Below are 20,212 nucleotides of genomic sequence, written 5' to 3' on the forward strand. Positions count from 1 at the left end.
ATATATAGATATATGAAACAATTTAAGTTTCACAGTATAAATTTAAATGATTTATCTTGTATACTGTAAACAAATGTATGGTTGTAAATAAAGTAAAATCAAGTACAATATTTTTTATATTGTTAAAATTTAAGTTGGGACCAAATTAAAGTTCCCATTCCAAAGTTAAACAATGCACAGCATTGTAACTTATTCGATATCAGCTTTGTTTCATTCGGCGCGAAATTATATCCGCATTTGAATTTTTTGAAAAGGGCGATTTATTTTCATTTTTAAATACGGAACTGATGTTGTGTATTGTCTTAAGCACACAAATTAAATATCTGTAACATGGAGGACGCCAAACCAGACCCGAGCAAGACTGTTGAACTTGCAGACTCCAACCCAACAGCAAGTATTAACGCAAATGAAGATTCGGAAGTCACTACCAATGTTGTTAATGATGTTCCATATTACAGGTTCTGTTGCGTTTATAATTTTTTGCAAAGTTTATATGGTATATTAGGGTCCCCCCTCCAAATTGAAATGTTAAGTTAAAAACAAATTAAAATTTACTCCATTCCTTTATTTTGTTACAATTTTTTTTAGGGAAATGTTTAAAGTAAGCGAATATGACTATGGATTTGCATCTTGAGAAATCTTGTATCTAAGTTTCCATAAACCTTTGCGTTTATTAATTAAGGTTATATACAGCAGTATTGTTTACAAATAATTTGTGTGCAGATTTTTACAAATTTAGTAACATTTAGAGGATTTGGGTGTAAATTTCAAAAAAATTGCACAGTAGCAAATAGGGATGTGCTGAAGTTGAAAAAGCTCGGGTTCGCCGAGCGCCGAGCTTCAACGAAAAGCTCGGCACGAGCCCGAGCACCTATGACGTCATCAAGGAGAAAGGCGTACGAGAATGCGTTCCTATTCAGCCGAAAAGCGCCGCTAATCAAAATAATACAGAACACGTGGTTTGCGGTTAAAGACGCGTCTCGCTTTTCATAATTCCTACTGTTGCAAAATGTAAAATTCATACAAAAAATATTTAATTAAAAAATTATTTATAACTGTTACAGCCAGTGGCACAACTAGCAAGTTTCTACGCATGTTCATCTTGGATAATGTAACGATTATTTACGTCAGAATAAACCTTTACGATCGTTACATCACAAACAAGATTGTTGGAAAACAATCGTGTTTTATTCGCTTCCATACGATCTGTAGTTGGTGTATAATTTTTGTTTCTGATGATTAGTTTAATGCAGGTAAATCGCGATTATGTGAATTTTAATTGGTGCAAATATAAGAGCGAGGAGCGACGCTATCAGTAAATGGGAACCAACATAAATTGTAATATGATATTACAAAGTATCGTCCCGGTCGAGCTTGGACAGAAGCCAAAAAACATCGTTTGATGGCACCGCACGAGAACCAGAGTTTCATTACGTCATTTTTCACGAGAATAAATTCACAACGATTGCTTCGTTTGTTACGTGTGGAATGTATGCTACCGCATGCGTCTTCCTTTATTTCATACGCCGGCGCAGAGTGTAAAAATGTGACGCTGATACACGATGTTTTGATCTCGTGGTTGATTGGGCTGCCAACTTGGGCAGTGGGCACATTCCTCCCGATTGTTATATTATGAAACGTCATAATTAATAGTTACGTTGCGATAGGACACGTGACGTAACAATTGAATGAAAAATTGTTCTAATTCCAAGCGAAGGAATGTTATATTGAATGCAACGCGTGTGTGTGCGTCTTAGCACTTTCTGGCTGCGTGCGTGTCTGCGGTAAAGGTGGCTTAGGGGTTGCAAAACCCTGTGGTTGCAAAACCCTGTGGTTGCAAAACCGTGGTTGCAGCAATTTATATTATTTCATTATAAAAAAGTTTAAGAGTTTTTGGCTTTTTATTTAAAATGTGATACGAAAACATTGGGCGCTCGTGTAATTCGACACCTGCTGTAATTCGATACGGGCAAATTCGCTGACGTTGCGATTCGTTACTTGCGAGAGAGCAAATTCACAACGAACGAAAAATAATTAAAGAGAAAGCTACGCTGACTAGTCTCGTTATCTCTTAGTAGCTTCACTTTTTTCATTTTTAATATTTTACGCTCTCGCGTGCAACATTATAGCATAAGGCTCGGCGCTCGGCCCAGTTTTCAGCCGAGCGCCGAGCGTCAAAAAAGGAGACGCTCGGGCACGAGCTTTTGAGTTCGGGCTCGGCTCGGCACATTCCTAGTAGCAAATTCTCAATGCATTTTTGCAATCTGGAATTATCAAAATGGAACATTTGTTTAAACTTTTAACAAAGTGAAATAACCCCATATTGTGATTTTTTCATAACAGAAACCTTGTGAAAAGCAATGCAGAGGCACTTAATAAGTTATGTGATAAATGGAAAATTTATGAAGATACAATTTCTGAAGAAGTTGGCAAAGAAAATGCAGAAACTATTCTTGTATGTTAATGTGTTTTTTTTCAATTATTATTATATATATATATATATATATATAGTAATATACAGCCTATTCTCCCTTAATAAAGTTGTTTTCGTTTCCCAAATCCATTCAATAATTGTGATTTGAAAAATAATTAATGCCGGACCCTTGATGGTTAATGTTTTATTTAACGTGAAAATCCAAGCAGAAAAACATTTTCTTAAAAATTATTTCAGTATTAAATTTTCTCCCTAAAAGCTGTCCTGAATTTAAATAGATTGTACAAATGAATGTTTTGGTAATGTTTCAAGTGTTTGGTGTGGTTGTTGTGGTATGTACATGTATCTCTAAGTTAAAAGTATTTGTAAATGTGTGTTTTTGTTTACTTGTGTTTGCCATTTTTAGATAAGCTGTTAATCTTTAATCATGTGACAAATGTCGTGGTAGCTTGACATAGTACGATACACAAATAAAAAAAATGCATTTTTATCAATTTTAAAATTCTTAGCCGTTTCCTTTCTAACCGTCTTTATTAACAGGGAGATATAAGAACATGTATTGGCCAAGCTAAACTATTGATGAAGGAAAGATTTTCCCAATTTTCGGGTTTAATTGATAAATGTGAATTTGGAAGCAATGATAAACCAGTTCTGTGTCATGATTTACAAGGATTTTGGGATATGGTCAATTTTCAGGTAAGAAATTCACACATAACAGACAACTGCCTATTATATTTGATCAAAAGCTTACTGTTTGCATATTCTGGACCCATTTTTTGTGAAAAATAAGAAATGTTTCAGTCACTGTACAAAGAAAAATAGAGTTCGGTCCTGTATTTCGTTTTTTTTTAGGTACATCCTGTTAAACATTGTTAGGTTGTTAGATTAGGTTATTAACATGCTACCGTATTTTGTATCTATACCAGGTGGTTGACGTGCAAGAAAAATTCTCCAATCTTGAAGAAAGGAAGAAAAACCATTGGCTAAAGACTGAACCTGAAAAGAACACAAATATTAAAAAGAGAACGCTGAAAAGAAGTAAGCGATTAATGAGCTTAAGAATAAATAACTACTTTTAGTTTTAATGTAATATACAAAATATAAAATAGGTATACATAGGTAAACAAAATATAAAAAGAAATTTCCAAAGAAGTAAGGAATTAAAAAGCTTAAGAATAAATAAACCATTTTTAAATCGCCATACTAAACAATGTTCTATGCCTTACCTTCTTGTGTTAAAATTAATTATCTATTTAGAGTCAGCAACAAACACAACAAATGAGGCGAAAAAAATAGAAGCAAAGAAAAGGCTTGCTGCTGCAAAGGCTGCGCTTAAAAAGAAAGTTCAAATGCCTTCGGTTACTTTTGATGCTGGTTTCTTTAAAGTGAGTCATGTAATATAAACTTGTGAAGATTGGTTTTTGTTTCTTTTATACCTTGCATTAAAATAGTTTCTACCTTGCATGAATATTTAAACGGTCCGTATTGTAATTTATATCTGTTCTATTCAGTTCAGTTACATATAAAAATACAAAGGTATTTGTTAGAATATGATAAATTGAATACTATTGTTGGTGTTCGTTTCGAGCAAAGCTCTTTAACAGTCACTGCTCCAATTCAGTGTTTACTAATGGTTTGTACTTTGTAGCACCGTGGTCTGTGGGTGCAACGTGCTAGCTAATGGACCAACTTAGGTCCCATTAGGTGCCACTTTGTTGGACCTTACACACATAGAATAGACTTTTAATTAAATTAGATATCATGGTAAAATTAATATATTTTTTAAGGTGGACAGTCCAGTTCGAAGTTTAAGAGATTGTGGTCGTACACCGTCCACAACAGAACGCAAGCGACCGGCTACTCCATCATCAGATAACTTCCTCCACGGAAGATATTTAAAGAGGAGACTGGAAGCAATGACACCTGAATTAAAAAAGACTCTCAATTTTGAAGCTGCAGCGGATTCTATTGAACAAGAAACAAGTGAAAATGTTTGTAAAGGTTAGACAGGAATGTTTACAAGAAAACTGTGAAGTGTACAAACTAAATTTTGAAGTATGCAAGTGTATTTGCGTTTTTTCAAGTTGTGTGGTGCTTTAAAATCTGTTTCAGTAGAAATAACGACCCCAATCTTATGTGCTCTATTTTTTATACAGCTCCTGTTGTTGCTGCAGCCAATGAAAAGCGCACAATTTCTACTGAAACAGGTTAGAATTTTGCTTGTAGTTTTTCTGTGTTTTTTTTTGTTGTCATATGCATAGCTATTGTAGAATTAGTATTTTCAAAAAATTCATGCACATTTTTTCATACATTTTGTGATTTGTAATCTTTCATTATTTGTCAACAAATGTTTCATTCCATCCTGTGCTCACTGGTACTTGCTATTAAAAAAATCCCATTTGTTGATTATTTTTCGCTTATTTGTAAAATGGTGATGTGTCACGTATGTTTCAGAAATGAATGAATTTAATGTAGAGCGAGCGCTTACAGAAATAAGTAAGCAGTTTAATTTTGTCCAAAATATGTACAAAACAAGAGAAACTAGTACGGTAAGTTTTGTGTTTGTTTTTCCCTATTTTTTTGTGTAAATAAGCCTATTAAACAGAGGATATTGGGTTCAAGGCTCTATAGTGTATTTAGTGTGTCATTGGTCAAGACACTAAGCGGTAATTGCTCTAACCCAGAAGCGGATGTTAAAATTATCATCAATTCCCAAAAAATAAGCACCCACAAAGTGGCTTTTGTGGTATCTTATTAGTTATTAGGTTTATGAGACAGAACAGCGATGTTATAACTGTTATGACATCTCAACGAACATTGATTCTTTTTGAGAATATACAATAACAATTAATTTATTTTACTGGTTTAACATTTTCATTGTCAAATCAAAAGAAACGGAATATTAAAACACATACTTTAGTAAATATATGCTGTTATTTCCCATTAGTCATGATACCATACATACATAATAGATATTAGATAATACTCTGTTTATATTTTCAGAAGTCTGTGCAAACTCTCAAAGAAAAAACCATTAAAGCAGAAGAAAATCATTCTAATGGTTTGTTGCTCATATTAATCTTAATATTTCTTAAATTGAAAGACACCTATTCTTGCATAATAGGGCAACCACAAAAACCACTTGTGTTTTACAAAACACCGTGTTTTAATGACTGACTTTCCCCCATGTGAGAATGAATCAAGTTACATTCATTATATTCAGAAATGTTTTAAAAACAGTTAATATTCTCTAGAACCAAAGCCTCAGGATTTAACGTTTGCTATCCCTTTTCTGGTTGCATTGCATTTGGTAAAAACATCTTACTTTTTCAGACTCATATAAAGAGTTATACCATGTACAGCTTGGTAAAAGTAAAATGTTGGAAACACAATTAGAGTTGTACAAATCTGTGAGGGAGAAAATCCCTCTTCAGATGCAGAGGTTGGAAACCACGAAGAAGATGATCCAGGAAAAAGTGGACGAAATCACCGGAATTGCTTCTCATCTTAATTCATGGAAGCAGGAACTGACTTTGAAAGAAGAAAAAGAAAATGAGGTTAGATGGGGTAACAGCAATCGACCCTAAACTGGGAGTCACACCAGGGGTGGCAGGGTGGACAGGCCAACATAAAGAAAGCGTGTTTAACTATTTCTGCCTCTCCTGCATTTCAAGTTTGGCGCTTATAAACTAAAGGATATTGGTTTGACTTGGTGCTATTACTATTGTAAATAGAATTTAGGGATGTTTCTATGTGGGCAAGACACCTAATAACATTTGTTTTAACCTAGTATTAATACTTGCCAATTGTCATGCTTGCTGAAAAAACTGTAATAAGCTCTAATTATTATTTTACCTACTATTTTAAATAATCGTGTCAAAAATTCTGGTAGGAGTTAAAACAACTTAAAGAAACACATCAGAGAAATTTGGAGGATTTGACTTCCCTAAGGTCTCATCAAGAAAAGTTTGACGAAATTTCTGCAAAACTTAAAGATATGGAAGAAAAGGCTGCAAAACATGATGTTGGTATGTGACGTCATCATGTTTTCAAAACACAGTTATCAAAAATCTTTTTTGGCAACTACAGCCACCACTAGCAGATACAATATTGTAACATAAGTTTGTGAATTATAGGTGACTTCGGTTGCAGCTGTTCTGTTTGTTTAGCTGCTATTTCCAAACAATACCAAGGCATTAATATCCATCCTGGCCTAAATCCTAGGACCCATGGGGTGCCACGCTGGAGGACTTTACCCACATAGAATAAAATAAAAACATTAAAAAAATTATAATAATTTGAAACCGCAATTTTTGTGTTTTTTTTATATGTCTATGCTTTAAATCAGAGCACAATAAGTTGCAAGAAGAATGTAATTTGGTGAGAAAGGAGAGAAACGAGCTGCGTGATGCTTTGAATGTTGAATATGAAGTGAAGAAAGACCTTGAAACAAAGTTGGCTGAAATAACGGAACAAAGGATTTTCGAAAAAGATGAATTAACAAATGAGAATAATGTAAGTTGACATCAAACTGTGCTTTATGTTTAAAATGTTTCATGTTTTTGTTTCTACTCTTTTTATCATTGAAACTCAATTGTTTAAACTAAACTTTACACAAATCTTCGCGAGAATAGGAAAATGTTTTTAAATTTACAAAAAATATGAAAATGATTTCTAATCAATAGTAAATGTAAATATTTTACACAGAGCCAGGGGTTGCAAAAAACGTCTTAAATTTTTATATTTAACTCCTCAATTTCTCCATTTGTTCAGTTTCTTGTTGAAGAGGGAAAGTTAACACAACAACAACTTCACAAAACTGAACTGATGCTCCAAGCAACTAAAGATGTTTTGGAAAAACTACAAATTAAATATAATGACCAAAAGTTAGAAATTACTGAGATAAAGGAAACACAAGCAAAGGAGAGGTAGTAGTTTTATTAAATTCAGAAAAATTTATATGTAGATAACTTGAGAAAGTAATAATACAGGTATTTTATTCAGTAATTCATACATATTATGCCTAGTTACTACACATGTCACTTTAGGGTATGGTATTGATTTAGGTTTCTCTAACAAACTGTTGATAAGTACTGAGTTTTATTTTGTTAATTTATTTTCATAATTTATACAAATTTACCAGCAATATCTGCATATTCACAAAATTCACCCTTTAAAAAAATTAAATCGAAATTTTTACTCAAATCATTTTATTCATTCATATTTCTTTCAGAGATGAAACGAAAGTTCTTCAAGAAGAGCTTGATATCACGAAAGCAAATTCAAGGCTTGCTATTATTGAGCAGCAACAAGATGTGATTGCAAGTGAATCCAATGTTGTTAAACTCAATGCAAAAATGAAGGCATTTCATCATAAATTGCAAAATTATTTGGAAGGTAAAATTTACAATTTTTTGTTTTGTTTTATATACACTATACAGCGTTTTTTTTTATTTTTATGTAAGATTAAAAACTTTTAATTTTATTTGTCAGTTTAAGGTGCCAGTTTTGTATTTAAAAGTTTTTTGTTTTCTTTTTCATTTACTGAAACTTACTATGTAGTACAGTTAATATATAAAAAAAAATTATTAAAAGTTATTTTGTAACCTTTTTTATTTTCTTTTTCTAAGTTATACCTATTTAGTTATAAAGTAAGTTATGTTTTATGATTTGTTTACCTCCTTAATTTAACAACAGAACATGGTAAAAGAGAAATACAAAATATTCCACCCATGACACCTGGTAAGTCATTGGTTGTATCAGCACTGCTTGGAAATGCAAAAGATATTGAAGAAATGTTAGAAGCCTCATCTAAGCAGGCAGAGTAAGTTACGTTTGGTTGTTTTTATTATAGTAGGGTGGGGAAAGATGGGACACCTTTTCATTCTATTCTTTTGTTGCATTGGTAGTAAACAAAGAACATTCAAAGAATTTTAAAACTTTAGACCCTTATTAATTGTTTAAAACACGATCAGGATATTTGGATACTATGTTGTACATTCCCGCTCTCCTCACCCTACCATATAATTTTTATTTTAGGTGAGTGACTGTTTAATGCTTGTTTCCTTATTCATAATAAAATTGTTGTTCTTTGTTGATACTTTTTCTACTTTAAAAATACAAGAGAATTTTTAAAGGAAAACTGAAGTATTTTTTGTAATTTGTGCACATATAGTGCTAACTCAGCAGAATCTATCAAAACATATTTTTTAAATTTTATATTAATCACATTTTTATCTATGTTGTTACTGGTGCTTCTTGGTTTAATGCAGACTTATCTATTACAAAAGAAATAGCATTCTTAAAAATGGCTAAAAAGAATTGACTTCAGTTCTCTTTTTATTATAAAGGCATAGGTAGTTATTTTTTTATTTAGTATTATTTTTTTCCCCTAAAACCTTTCATTCAAATTTTATTTCCAGTTGTATAGCCTGAGTTTATGTTGTTTAAATAAAAATCGACTTTTCTGTTGAGCCATACAACTACATAGAAGCTGAAAATAACTAAATAATAAAACTTGTTTAATTTAGAAAACCAGACGACAATTTATTCACAAGGATTTCTGATCTTTCATCACTTATAGATGATATAATGCAAACTTCAGCAAATGTTGCAGAACATTTTGAAACCAGAATGCTGCAGCTGTCATCTGAAAAGTAAGAATAAGAAATTAAAATAATGAATTAATGTATGAGCGTTATCTTATCATGGCGGGGAAACGACTGTCATTATAATGTTCTGTTTCATAAACTTTGTGATAGATTATGAGGTACCAGGTATGTAACTTTGTGGGTAGATATTTTATTTGTTGTATATGGCTGACAATTTACTGAATTTAAACCCAATAGTGACCATTTAGTTGGAGCAATTGGCGTTAAGTGTCTGGCCCATAGACCAATACGCCCACAATGTTAGAAGTAATCCATCTGAAAATATTTTATTTTTAGACTGTCTCAGCAAATTTAGATTAAAAATTTATTCAAAAATTTCAGTAATGTATTTAGCCTTGAACTGCAGTGTTATGACCTCTAACTTAATAGCTGAATGAGAACATAAGATTTAAGGTAGATGATGCTATTACTGTGAAGTATGTGTCCTTTGACATCATACTTAATGTTAATGTCTGCAATCCAGTGGTTACGAATGGGTAGTCCAAATTACTCTAAAAGTAACATACTTGGTAACTGGTATGCACAATGTTTAGGAAATATTACGATATGAGCATTACGTGACATTCAATAACTGTTCTTAGGAATTTTCTCACGAAAAGTGTAGCAACCTTGCGGCAACATGCACAACAGCACGCAGACTCTAAGATGGAAAGTGAATTGGTTCTACAAAGACGACTACGGGAGGTTATGAGCCAACGTGATGATTTAACGCAGAACTGGAAAGCAACTAGAAATGATAACGACAAGTTAATCCAGAGAATTCAACAACTAACAGAGGAAAATTATAAGTATAAGGTAATTTTCCAGGTTTCTTTTTATTGAAGACAAATTAAAATACTTCTATTTTAAAGAATACTTTTTCTGCGTGATATGGTATGAATACATAAAATTTTATTTTAATAAAAAGTATGTTTGCTCAAAAACATTTTTTTTTTTCTATAATTTTCCTTGAATATTGTATGTAAATTTTCCCTAGTAGTCCACAATGCTGCTAACTGGCTTTCCTGGTGTTGGAAATATAATGTTGTATAGTGAGTCGTATCTTTTGTTTTTATCATAGACCTACATGAGCCAAAACTTTGATCCATCTGCATGCCAGCGTAGTATCAAAAGCAACTCAACTGAAAGAAAGTGTTTAGAAGAACTGAATTTGCAACAAACTCAAAACCCTTGACAGTCTGATGTTTTTAATTTTCTCAATTGCAAATTTGTTCAACTTTTTACAAATGTCTTTCAGCAAGTTTGAACATATAGCTCTGACTTGGGGTTTACATATTCTACATATTGTGTGACCTAAACATAGTTGCTGCGCACATTTTCTTTCCTATTTTGTATTGAAGTTCTTTTTTCATATTGTTTTGCATTGTAAAGAGATTTGTATATAGTTTTTTTTCAGGTATAAATCTCTTTGTTTTTTGCTACTGCCACTCAGAGCCATAGAACTCTGCTGCCAATGACACTTATTAATTTAAATCGTTAAAAAAAATCTTACGGATCAAACATAAACCTAATTTGTTGTGTTTTTAATCCATAGTTATTCAATTTTCGTATATACCGCGTTTTGTCATAAAAATTGTCGAATTTAAAGTTACCGCTACACTTCTCGCAAATACAAGTTATTATGACGCAAAGATTCAAGGAAATCGTTTTGTAAATAGTAAATACATTATCACGTAAGTTTTGTAAACAGTGAAATGAGATGATGCAACGGTGTGGTAACACTCCCCTTTAAATTTGCTGTGGTGGCGCAATACCAAACGAAACGATTTGCTGTGACGCTTTTGCTGCGAATACGTAATGGCTGGTGGCTTGCTTGGCGAGTTCGTATATGTTTGCTTTTTTTACTTCGATCGAGCAGGTATATAAAAGCTTGATTTTGATTTAAATCATAAACCGACTATGTTGTATAGAAAAACATGACTCAATAAATTGAAGATGAACTAAAAATTAGGCAATATACAAGTTTGGAGCACGGCTTGCCGTAATGTGAAACAAAACAAAGCAACTAAAAGGCGAAAACATGGAAAATAACACAACTGTTAGCCCTGCATCTTCAGATTGCAATCAAATACATTCTTTAAAAATCAAAAGGAAAAAACAAGAGCTGGATATGCACGATTTAAGCAACGACAATCTACCTCCTGAGGTAAAATATAGAAATTGTGCATAAACGTAACATTTAAAAGAAGTTTTTGTTTTGTAAATGCAAGATATTACTGTGCTAGAAGAATAACCAAATATTAACCTGTAACAAATTGCCTAATTTGTTATACCACAAAATTCTCAAGTAGTATTTAAAGCTTTTGGTTTCTCCAGTCTCTTAGAGTGGGTATGCTACTGTGTATATGATAACAATAAAGTGTTAATATGTACTAGGTGTTACCAGGTTTGTAAGTTCTGAGATTGCACTTTAGACTTGGCCCTTAACGTCTTAAGGAAAAATTTAGATTTTGTTATTGACATACAGTCTCAGAAGTTATTTTTCTTTGAAATAACCTCACAGTATCAAGTTACAGATTCTTTGTCTTGGTTCCCTTACAGACACCACCTATAACAGTCAAAACAAAAATATCATTGCTGAATATTAGAAATTCCAATGTTTATTTATGAAATGATGAAATGATTGTTAGTTTTTCAGAATTATTTTATCGTTCTGTTTATTTTTATAAATAAAAATAAATTGCAGCATATTCCTATACAAATTTTATAAAAATAAATTGAAACTTTTTACACTCACTTACTTATAACCATTCCCCAGATTATACTAAGTAGCCAATGTTACTGAAGACCAAATCAATGTCAATTGCTGTAACCTACTGCTCACTAATGACTCGAATGAGTAGTAAAAACTGTCAGTCATATGATATCGTTAAAGTACAAAATAAGGCTTAATTTCAATTAAAATAGAACACTTAGTAATTAATGTATTAAATAGTGTGCAATAATAAAATCATATTACCTATAATATACATTTATTTGCACTGCAATAATTAAACCATACATATATATACACTTATTTGATCAATTTTAAACAGTTACTTTAGTTTACATACATTCATTCAATTTTTGTTTATTTTTGTCTTACAGGAGGAAGAAGGTAATGTGGAATATAAGTTGAAGCTGATAAACCCAACCGACTCTCGACTTGAGCACTTGGTTACTCAGATGAAATGGAGACTGCAAGAAGGACAAGGAGAAGCCATTTATAAGATTGGTGTCGAAGACAATGGGGTTTGTGCCGGCCTTACTGACCAAGAACTTAATTCAACCATGGGGACTTTGAAGAGCATGGCAGAAAAGTAAGTGTTTGACTAGGTTTTGTAGAGAAAAGTTTATAATATTTGTCATTGACATTTTACTTGTGCAATGGATTAGTATTGGTGTAAACAAACAAATGGAAATCATCAAAATACATGAATAAAAGATTAAGTAGTATTGGTATATGAATATTTCTTGCAAGAAGTTCTGTGTTTGTTTTAGTGAGGTGTTTTTGGCAATAGGTACTTGTCAACTTGTGTAGTTGCTCCTTGTGTTTTAAACCTTATTTTATTGTAGTCCTGACACGTCAAAATATTCTGCACACAAACATAACCTATATTCTGGTTGTTTACGTATAATTAATCATATCACTATGTGGTTTGTGTATGTTGATGATGTCGCATTTTTTTGTAAATGTGTAATAGCTAAAATATGATTCAACAACTTATTGCAGGCTATACTTAGTAATCTTTGTCATAATATGAACACTTTACTATAGGTGTTTTAGGTTATACAACAGTGTTTCCTACCGTTTGCTTTTATACAAAAACATGCTACATGCAAAAGACATTTTTTTCACCCCTGCTTATAACCTAATTGTTTGTCTTTTGACAGCTGTTTTGTCCAGTAATAAATTAACCTAATTTTGACTTGAGAATTTTCTTTTTTGTAATATATTTTCTATTTTGTAATATGTATATATAACAATTTAATATATGTATCCATGAATATTTACATATCATCTTAATAATTTCGTATACTGTAATTATGTGATATTATATATATATTTTGTATTATTATTAATATATTTACCATGCTTAGACTCGGAGCCGATCTTACCGTATTGCGTGAAAGAGAGGTTGATAGTTTGGTCCTCGGTGAGAGGAAGAGAGTTTCGGAAGTTTTGGTTCGAAGAGTTCCTGATGATCAACAGGTGATTGAAATAAAAAGAATATCACAAATTATTACAAGGGTCAGAAAAGGGTGATGATTGTATTTAGTTTTATATATAAATATATATTGGATATATATATGTCATTTTTTTATTGATAATTATGTCAGTCTATGTACATTTTCTCTTTGTTGTTGATTTGTAGTTAATTTTGTGGGTAAATACTTTGACGTAAAACATCTTTGTAAAGGAGTAAGAACTAGTAAAATCTGAACTGTTATGAAAATATTAAAACGCCTATGTTTTTTAATGCATTGTTTTTTTGCTATGTTTTAATTAAAATGAATTTTTCTGTTTTAATGGTGCCATTATTTTAATGCATTGATTTAATTTTCAGTTTTTGGATCTTCGTGTATCTGTTCTTGGAAATGCGGACGCGGGAAAATCAACATTACTCGGCGTTCTTACTCAAGGACAATTGGACAATGGACGCGGACAAGCGAGACTTAATTTATTCCGACATTTACATGAAATTCAAACTGGTAGAACTTCTTGTATAAGTCACGAAATTCTTGGCTTTGACAGCAAAGGAAATGTAAGAAAATATTATTTATTTTTATTTTGGAGTATAGGCTATGTTTTTTTATTTGTTTAATTAATGGTCCAACTTTTTGTACCTCACAACATTAATGGCTTTAAGAGAGTGTAGAAACTATTGTACAGGAAAGTTAGGGGTTTTGAAACTGGATGCTGTTGATTTGGATTTAGGATTTGTAGTCTATAGTCTTGTAGACTTTGAATTTTAGACTTAAATATGTTGTTACATAATTTAATCAACACAAAAAAATAAGATTCATACAACTATGTGAATTTCCTATATGTAAGTTGTATTTTATGCGAAAAAATACTTGGTACCATTTATTGGATGAATTTAAGTTGGGCTTATGCAAATTAGTGTTTGTTGTTTTGTTATGTCAACATAGCCAAGTGAGATTTGTAATGCTGTTGTTGTGGTTTGACGAAGCAAAATCTCACGTATACAGGATATTTATGTTTACATCTCATGAACTTTCCTATTGTTAAACAATCGCTATGTTTGAAAGATATGCTAACGTTTTGTGGCAAAAAAAGTGGTGTTTTGTAAAATGGTCCTTGTGTCCAAAATGTGTCTAAACCATCTTTGGCTATTGTTGGATTTTGTTGGTTTATGTTTTTACAATATTCTAGCTTTTACAAATATTATAATAGCCTAATAACGATTAATTAAGAAAGTAGTAATAAAATTTTAATTTTTTATTGCTACTTTATTTATATTATAGAGATGACTTTGGGTTTATGCTGTCATTCAGGCTGCAGTAAACTCAATTTTCCTTGTCAACATATGTCATATTTTTAAACCTTGTTTCATGTCAAATACAGAAACAATTGTCAACTTTAGTATAAAACCACTATTTAAATAGTATTAAAGCCACCATAAATTTGCCTCCTAAATAAGCCGAAATATAGAGTGTGATGCGTGAGAACGGCAGGCATTACTTCCTGTAGTACTAAAGGAATATCAAAAAAGTTAACTTAGGAAATGTATGTGGAAAATGGCAATTTTATAGCGAACAAGTTTAAAACCACAATTTCAATTGTATTTGAATCCTTTATAAATTCACATAAAACCTTTATAATGCAGGTGTTAAACTACAGTGAGTTGCAAACATCAGAAAGTATTTGTTCGGCGGCGTCAAAGATTATAACATTCATAGACCTTGCTGGCCACCATAAATACCTTCGTACCACCATTTTTGGTCTCACTTCTCACCATCCTGACTTTGCAATGCTGGTCGTTGCAGCAAATCGTGGAGTAGGTAAGATTTTGATCGTGATTCTCTTGTAAATCAATATTTAATCTAAACGCAATTCAAGTAGGCTACCGTGTATTTTTGTGTTTATATTGATAAAAACTGTAATAAAGCATGTTCAAGGCATGTACATACATAGAAACATTCGACCACCTAGTTTTTACTGCTGTTTAAAATTTCAAAATTTATAACATTTTTTCATTTCTACGTTTAATTTTAAAATATAACTGTCTAGTCGCGGGGCAAAGTTACATACGTGGTAAATCCTAAGTGAGCACGAAATGTAAGAAACAGAACATTGGTGAATAAATTCTATGATTAATATTAAATAAGTTACATTCATCCATTTGTTGTCTTAAAATTTCAGCTGGCACCACCCGTGAACACCTGGGGCTTGCAATGGCGCTTGGTGTGCCTACTATTGCCGTGGTAACTAAGATCGATCTTTGCCCTGAAGCCGTATCGGACCGGGCATGTCGACAATTGGAGAAACTGCTCTCTGGCGCTGGTTGTGGAAGGATTCCGTTCAGAGTAAGATCGGAAGATGATGTTTATACTGCAGCTGCAGGGATGGGTGGAGAGGGGTGAGTGGTCTACAGCAATTATACTTTCTTATAAAAAATTGAAATATATTTCTATGCTTTTTAGTCAAACTACTTGTAATTTCCCAGAAAAAGTTTGTAATTTTTGTACAATGTTTTTTAACAAACTGTATTTCGTTAGCAGAAATTAAAACATGTCCGTAAATACTTGCAGCAAACATTTATAGCTAGTAACTAGCAATTATAAAACTGTCTAAATCTTAATGATAGGTCTATTGTACTTTTCAAGTGTCAATATAACTGCGTGTTCATTCAACTATATTTAGTTTTGTGTGGGTTGTAAAACGTCATAATATTTAGACGTCTATTCTCACCATATGTTACGTAATACTATGTCATACAATATTGTCCTACGACATCATTTCCTTGTGGGGAAACTGCTATCAGCTATATTGGTTAGCTCATTAAGCCCACATATGTTCTACTGTCAATAAGGAAAAAGTTTTAAAAGTTTTCCATTGCTATTAGTTCAAAAATTTTAATTTTTACACAAACTTTGGATTTTCGCTTTCTTCAGCGTACAGTACCCTAGCGCATTGTGTTGAACTAGAAATACTGATTAAGACTAAACATAATGCCTAGTATATACTATTATATATAATACTTCAATTTTTTTTATTATTTTCTATTTATTTTGTAAACTTCATTAAAAGGCAGCCTAAATGGATCTAAACATTGAAAAATATTAAAATACCAGGAGAGCTCTTTGGGATTTATAACATAGAGGCAACATAATATATACAAATATGCAACTATAAGTATCTTGTATCTTGTATGAATATATTTTTTTCACAGATCAAAGATTGTTCCATTGTTCAAAGTATCCAGCTTGAGTGGTGCAAATCTTTCTCTACTCACTAAGTTCTTCAATGTTTTATCTCCCCAAAAAAATCAACGAGAGCAAGAAAAGTTGATGCAGGAATTGCCACAGTTTCAGGTTAGTTTAATGATACAGACCCGCAGTATCATATAGTAACTAGTAAGGTGAGGTAATATTGGATAGAAATGCCAATGGCATCCCAATCCCACATATCTTGATCATGTTTTGAACAATTACCAACCTTGTCGCGAACCTGAGGTTTAGACTAGATTTGGCCCATCACCACAACACCCAACCGTGTATGTCTTTTCATACAACCAGTGTAACGTGACCCTGTCCTTTACTTAAAACCAACGAGTTACGGTGCCGGTCTATTGTGTATTAAGGTAATCTATAAATGCCCACTGCACTAGGTTGTAGCAAGAACAGTTAATAGTAGTTAAGCCCAAAGGTAAGGTTATACACGTTCACACTGGTTCAGTCAACGTGCATATACAGTATACACGGTCACTGCTTTGTTTCATGTCATTTAGGTCATATGAGGTTACTATATCATGCGTATGACATGTTCAATGTGTATGTATGATTTGAATGACCTGTTAAATATACATATATGATTGGTGGACGGTGATACTACTTAGCACATGTTATCATGAGCTGATTTGTGTTGATTATTATGATTTTTTAATGTTTAAATATGTGTGAATACAAATATTGAACAAAACAGTTAATCTTAGTCATCACATTGAATTTGTGTTTTCTTCAATGACTGTTGCATTCATTTATGAACACAGTACTGAAATAAAGGGGAATTTAAATGTTCGTATGTTGGTGCATACAGTTTGTAATCTACTTGAACATTCCCACTATTAATTACGTTGTTTTCTCTTTTGTGATTTTTACTTTACAATTAGGTGAGAGAGGTTCTGTTATTGACAAATTCATTTACAAAGTAAAACTGCAACTTTACTTATTTATTCAGTTAACCTTAAAACATAAAATTTATTCAGTTTTATCAAAAACGGAAATTTTACTAACTTATTCATTTTAACTTAAAACTGCAATTATACCAATTTATTTATTTTAGCTTTAACTTTTATTTATTTCTTAATTCTACAAAACAGGTTGATGAAGTTTTCTCTGTCCCCGAAGTCGGTGCCGTGGTTGGTGGTACGCTGTCACACGGTGTCATCACTGAGCAGAACAACTTGATCATCGGGCCTAACACTGAAGGGCGCTATCTCCCAGTTACCGTGACGACCATACAAAGGAATCGAGCACCGTGTCGTGTAGTAAGAGCCGGCCAAGCAGCATCGTTATCCTTGATTAATATTGATAAAGATGATATTCGAAAAGTGAGTTTTTTTTGTGGTCATAGGCGCCAAACCTGGGGTGGCAGGGTAGCCAGGCGTGCTCTGAATATTTTTTCACTGCATTAATCAAAAAAAACTCTGACAACCAAGTTTGGTTTAGAAGAATGTACGTCTAACTATCCCTGCTTCCCCTGCATTGTAAAAAGTTTTTGGTTATATTTGTGGTTGTTATTAAATGAAGTTAGATCGTTGATATGCAATGTAAATGGTTACAGTATTCCAGAATCTTATGTTGCTATATTGAGTTAAATGTTCTGCATTATTTACAGCATGTATAATTACTGATATGTTTTACGTCATGGATGATTGATTACCACACCTGTTGTTACTACACGAAACAATCATTTACTATGCGTGTCAAAACATACGTAGTTGCCCGCTACGCAAAGTTTAAAGGACTAAAGTTTATAAACCATATTTCCACACCTAAGGTCCTAATTTGTCCTTTGTTGTTTTTGAATTGTAGAAATTTAAAAATTATTTAAAACTGCCCTTTGGTATGAAGATTGAACATTACTTTTTTTTTCATAGGGTATGGTACTGGTTAGTCCGGAGTTGAAACCAAGTTGTTGTATTCAGTTTGAAGCAACAGTGTTTCTTCTATACCATCCAACAAGTGCATTATGTCCTGGGTTTCAAACCACAGTGCATGTTGGTAGTGTCAGACAAACTGCTGTGGTTGAGAAAATTCACAACGATACGGTAAGTTACGTAGGCCACAAACCTGCGTAGACAAGCATGTCATGGTCCGTAGACCGTAGTAATCATACATACCACATAAAAGAGTAAAGTAAACTGAATATGTACAGCCCTGCCTAAATGACTTGTTGGAAATATGAGAAACAGGCACAATGTTTTAGCTATAGTAAGTTAATGGGACCAGCTTCGAGAAACTTTCGATATTTTATTGGCACTTGAACGTGTTCTCTTCTCATTCTTTTCATTCCTTTGGTTTTTCAAAAATAACATATGTACATATATATATAATTTTATTTCCAAAAATATACAATGTAATGAAACTTCAAATACACAGGAATCACTCAACCAGAACGAGCAGTCAGTCGTGACTTTCCGCTTTGTTTGTTACCCCGAACATCTTCGTCTAAGCTCAACTCTTCTCTTCCGCGAGAGGACCACTAAAGGTATCGGACAAATCACAAAAGTCTTCCCGTTTACTCCGGGAGAACGCATCCAGAAGAGGCAAAGAAAACACTCCCAGAGATCACCATCTTCTTCCTCACCTCCAGGGTATGCTAGCTCAGATGAACTAACGTCTGTGTCTTCGAGTAAACGGCAACATGTAGAGCGTTAGGTGATCTTACAATAAGCTTGTTCTTAGCTTTATAATATTTTTTCCCATTTCTTTTTCATAGATTTATTCGAAAAATTTTGTTTTTTTTGTAATAAGCGGTGTTCCGCTTCTGGTTAGCAAGGCGTTATAATATGCGTCTATATTTTAAAAACCTAGACCGTGAATGGGTTATTTCTTTAATGTGTTGAAAAATTTTATTGTTAGGTTAAATATTTTACTAAAAATAATAATTTCGCAATGGAAAAGTCGGAATTTTTTCGCCCCACTTTTATCCTAATCGAGTTTAATAAGCTGTATTTTCTTTCATAAAAAAAACAATATTTTTATCCCAACTATATTTCTTTTCAAAACAAAAACGTTTTTTTACCATAAATTGTATTTTTCTATAGAATATATCTCGGTGTGTTGTATTTTATGGGCGACGTTGGTTAGAAATATTGACTGCCGCATTTTGTCCGAATTTTGTTTGTAATGTTGTGCTTACATTGTGTGCATGCTACGTCGGTTGGTTGGTTTAATTAAACGAGTGCTGTTGCACACTGTGAAACTCTGACCTAAACTCTAGGTAAGTAATAATGACTGTATTTGTCTCTTCGATTACGGTAGCAAAGAATTAGAAATATTTTAAAAGAAAGGACCGGATATAGCGGCAAAACAACAGTTGTTAAAACCTGCTTACAGTTAAAAACATATCTACATTTATTTTTAAGTTAGACTTCGAATAAAAAAAATTGGTTGCTCCAAAAACAGGAGTTGAAGAGAATTAAGGTCATTTAAAATGCAAAAAAATCAGTCTCGTGATATTTTACCCAGCGGGATGACAGTTGGTTGGTAGGTCCGCTTTCATCTTAACCAACAGCTAGTTTTAATGCTCGGTGGTTTGTTTATTGCATGGCTGACGATTTCGGCAACTCATTTAAAGCATTTAGTATTAAGTGTCCTCCTACAAAGGTTAACCTTGCCACATAATTGGAACTGCGTTTTACCCAGTTAAGCCATA

The 20,212-nt window shown here is 32.6% G+C and overlaps 2 protein-coding genes and 1 long non-coding RNA gene across 3 annotated transcripts; 2 read left to right on the forward strand and 1 right to left on the reverse strand.

The window, feature by feature from the left end:
- The first annotated feature begins 188 nt into the window (after positions 1 to 188).
- Positions 189 to 10,736, forward strand: LOC149727797 (uncharacterized). The gene is made up of 18 exons (XM_089889269.1): positions 189 to 458; positions 2,344 to 2,455; positions 2,975 to 3,130; positions 3,361 to 3,472; positions 3,692 to 3,819; positions 4,222 to 4,435; positions 4,591 to 4,641; positions 4,889 to 4,983; positions 5,438 to 5,495; positions 5,768 to 5,991; positions 6,327 to 6,462; positions 6,783 to 6,949; positions 7,208 to 7,362; positions 7,668 to 7,831; positions 8,132 to 8,258; positions 8,965 to 9,090; positions 9,687 to 9,900; positions 10,166 to 10,736. The coding sequence occupies exons 1-18, from the start codon at positions 331 to 333 to the stop codon at positions 10,277 to 10,279; spliced, it is 2,481 nt and encodes an 826-aa protein (XP_089745395.1). The 5' UTR covers positions 189 to 330; the 3' UTR covers positions 10,280 to 10,736.
- Positions 8,880 to 9,854, reverse strand: LOC149727798 (uncharacterized). The gene is made up of 2 exons (XR_016386081.1): positions 9,714 to 9,854; positions 8,880 to 9,083 (listed from the first exon to the last, which is right to left on the reverse strand). It is a non-coding gene; the product is annotated as an uncharacterized LOC149727798 (long non-coding RNA).
- Positions 10,737 to 10,979: 243 nt separating the features above from the next.
- On the forward strand, positions 10,980 to 19,759 carry LOC149727799 (GTP-binding protein 2-like). The gene is made up of 10 exons (XM_089889270.1): positions 10,980 to 11,251; positions 12,193 to 12,404; positions 13,186 to 13,297; positions 13,653 to 13,850; positions 14,937 to 15,111; positions 15,473 to 15,689; positions 16,503 to 16,644; positions 17,652 to 17,882; positions 18,432 to 18,602; positions 18,934 to 19,759. The coding sequence occupies exons 1-10, from the start codon at positions 11,126 to 11,128 to the stop codon at positions 19,210 to 19,212; spliced, it is 1,863 nt and encodes a 620-aa protein (XP_089745396.1). The 5' UTR covers positions 10,980 to 11,125; the 3' UTR covers positions 19,213 to 19,759.
- The last annotated feature ends 453 nt before the right edge of the window (positions 19,760 to 20,212 follow it).

Source organism: Ciona robusta, chromosome 11 (genome assembly GCF_009617815.1).
Source record: "Ciona robusta chromosome 11, ASM961781v2".
Classification (NCBI taxonomy): domain Eukaryota; kingdom Metazoa; phylum Chordata; class Ascidiacea; order Phlebobranchia; family Cionidae; genus Ciona; species Ciona robusta.

Excerpts from the sequence above, each read along its gene's own strand:
- LOC149727797 (XM_089889269.1), top strand. The coding sequence starts at position 331 with ATGGAGGACGCCAAACCAGACCCGAGCAAGACTGTTGAACTTGCAGAC. Across the intron at positions 5,992-6,326 it reads AAGAAGAAAAAGAAAATGAG|GAGTTAAAACAACTTAAAGA; the intron begins GTTAGATGGGGT and ends AAATTCTGGTAG. Across the intron at positions 7,363-7,667 it reads GAAACACAAGCAAAGGAGAG|AGATGAAACGAAAGTTCTTC; the intron begins GTAGTAGTTTTA and ends TATTTCTTTCAG.
- LOC149727799 (XM_089889270.1), top strand. The coding sequence starts at position 11,126 with ATGGAAAATAACACAACTGTTAGCCCTGCATCTTCAGATTGCAATCAA. Across the intron at positions 15,690-16,502 it reads GCAGGGATGGGTGGAGAGGG|ATCAAAGATTGTTCCATTGT; the intron begins GTGAGTGGTCTA and ends TTTTTTTCACAG. Across the intron at positions 17,883-18,431 it reads ATAAAGATGATATTCGAAAA|GGTATGGTACTGGTTAGTCC; the intron begins GTGAGTTTTTTT and ends TTTTTTTCATAG.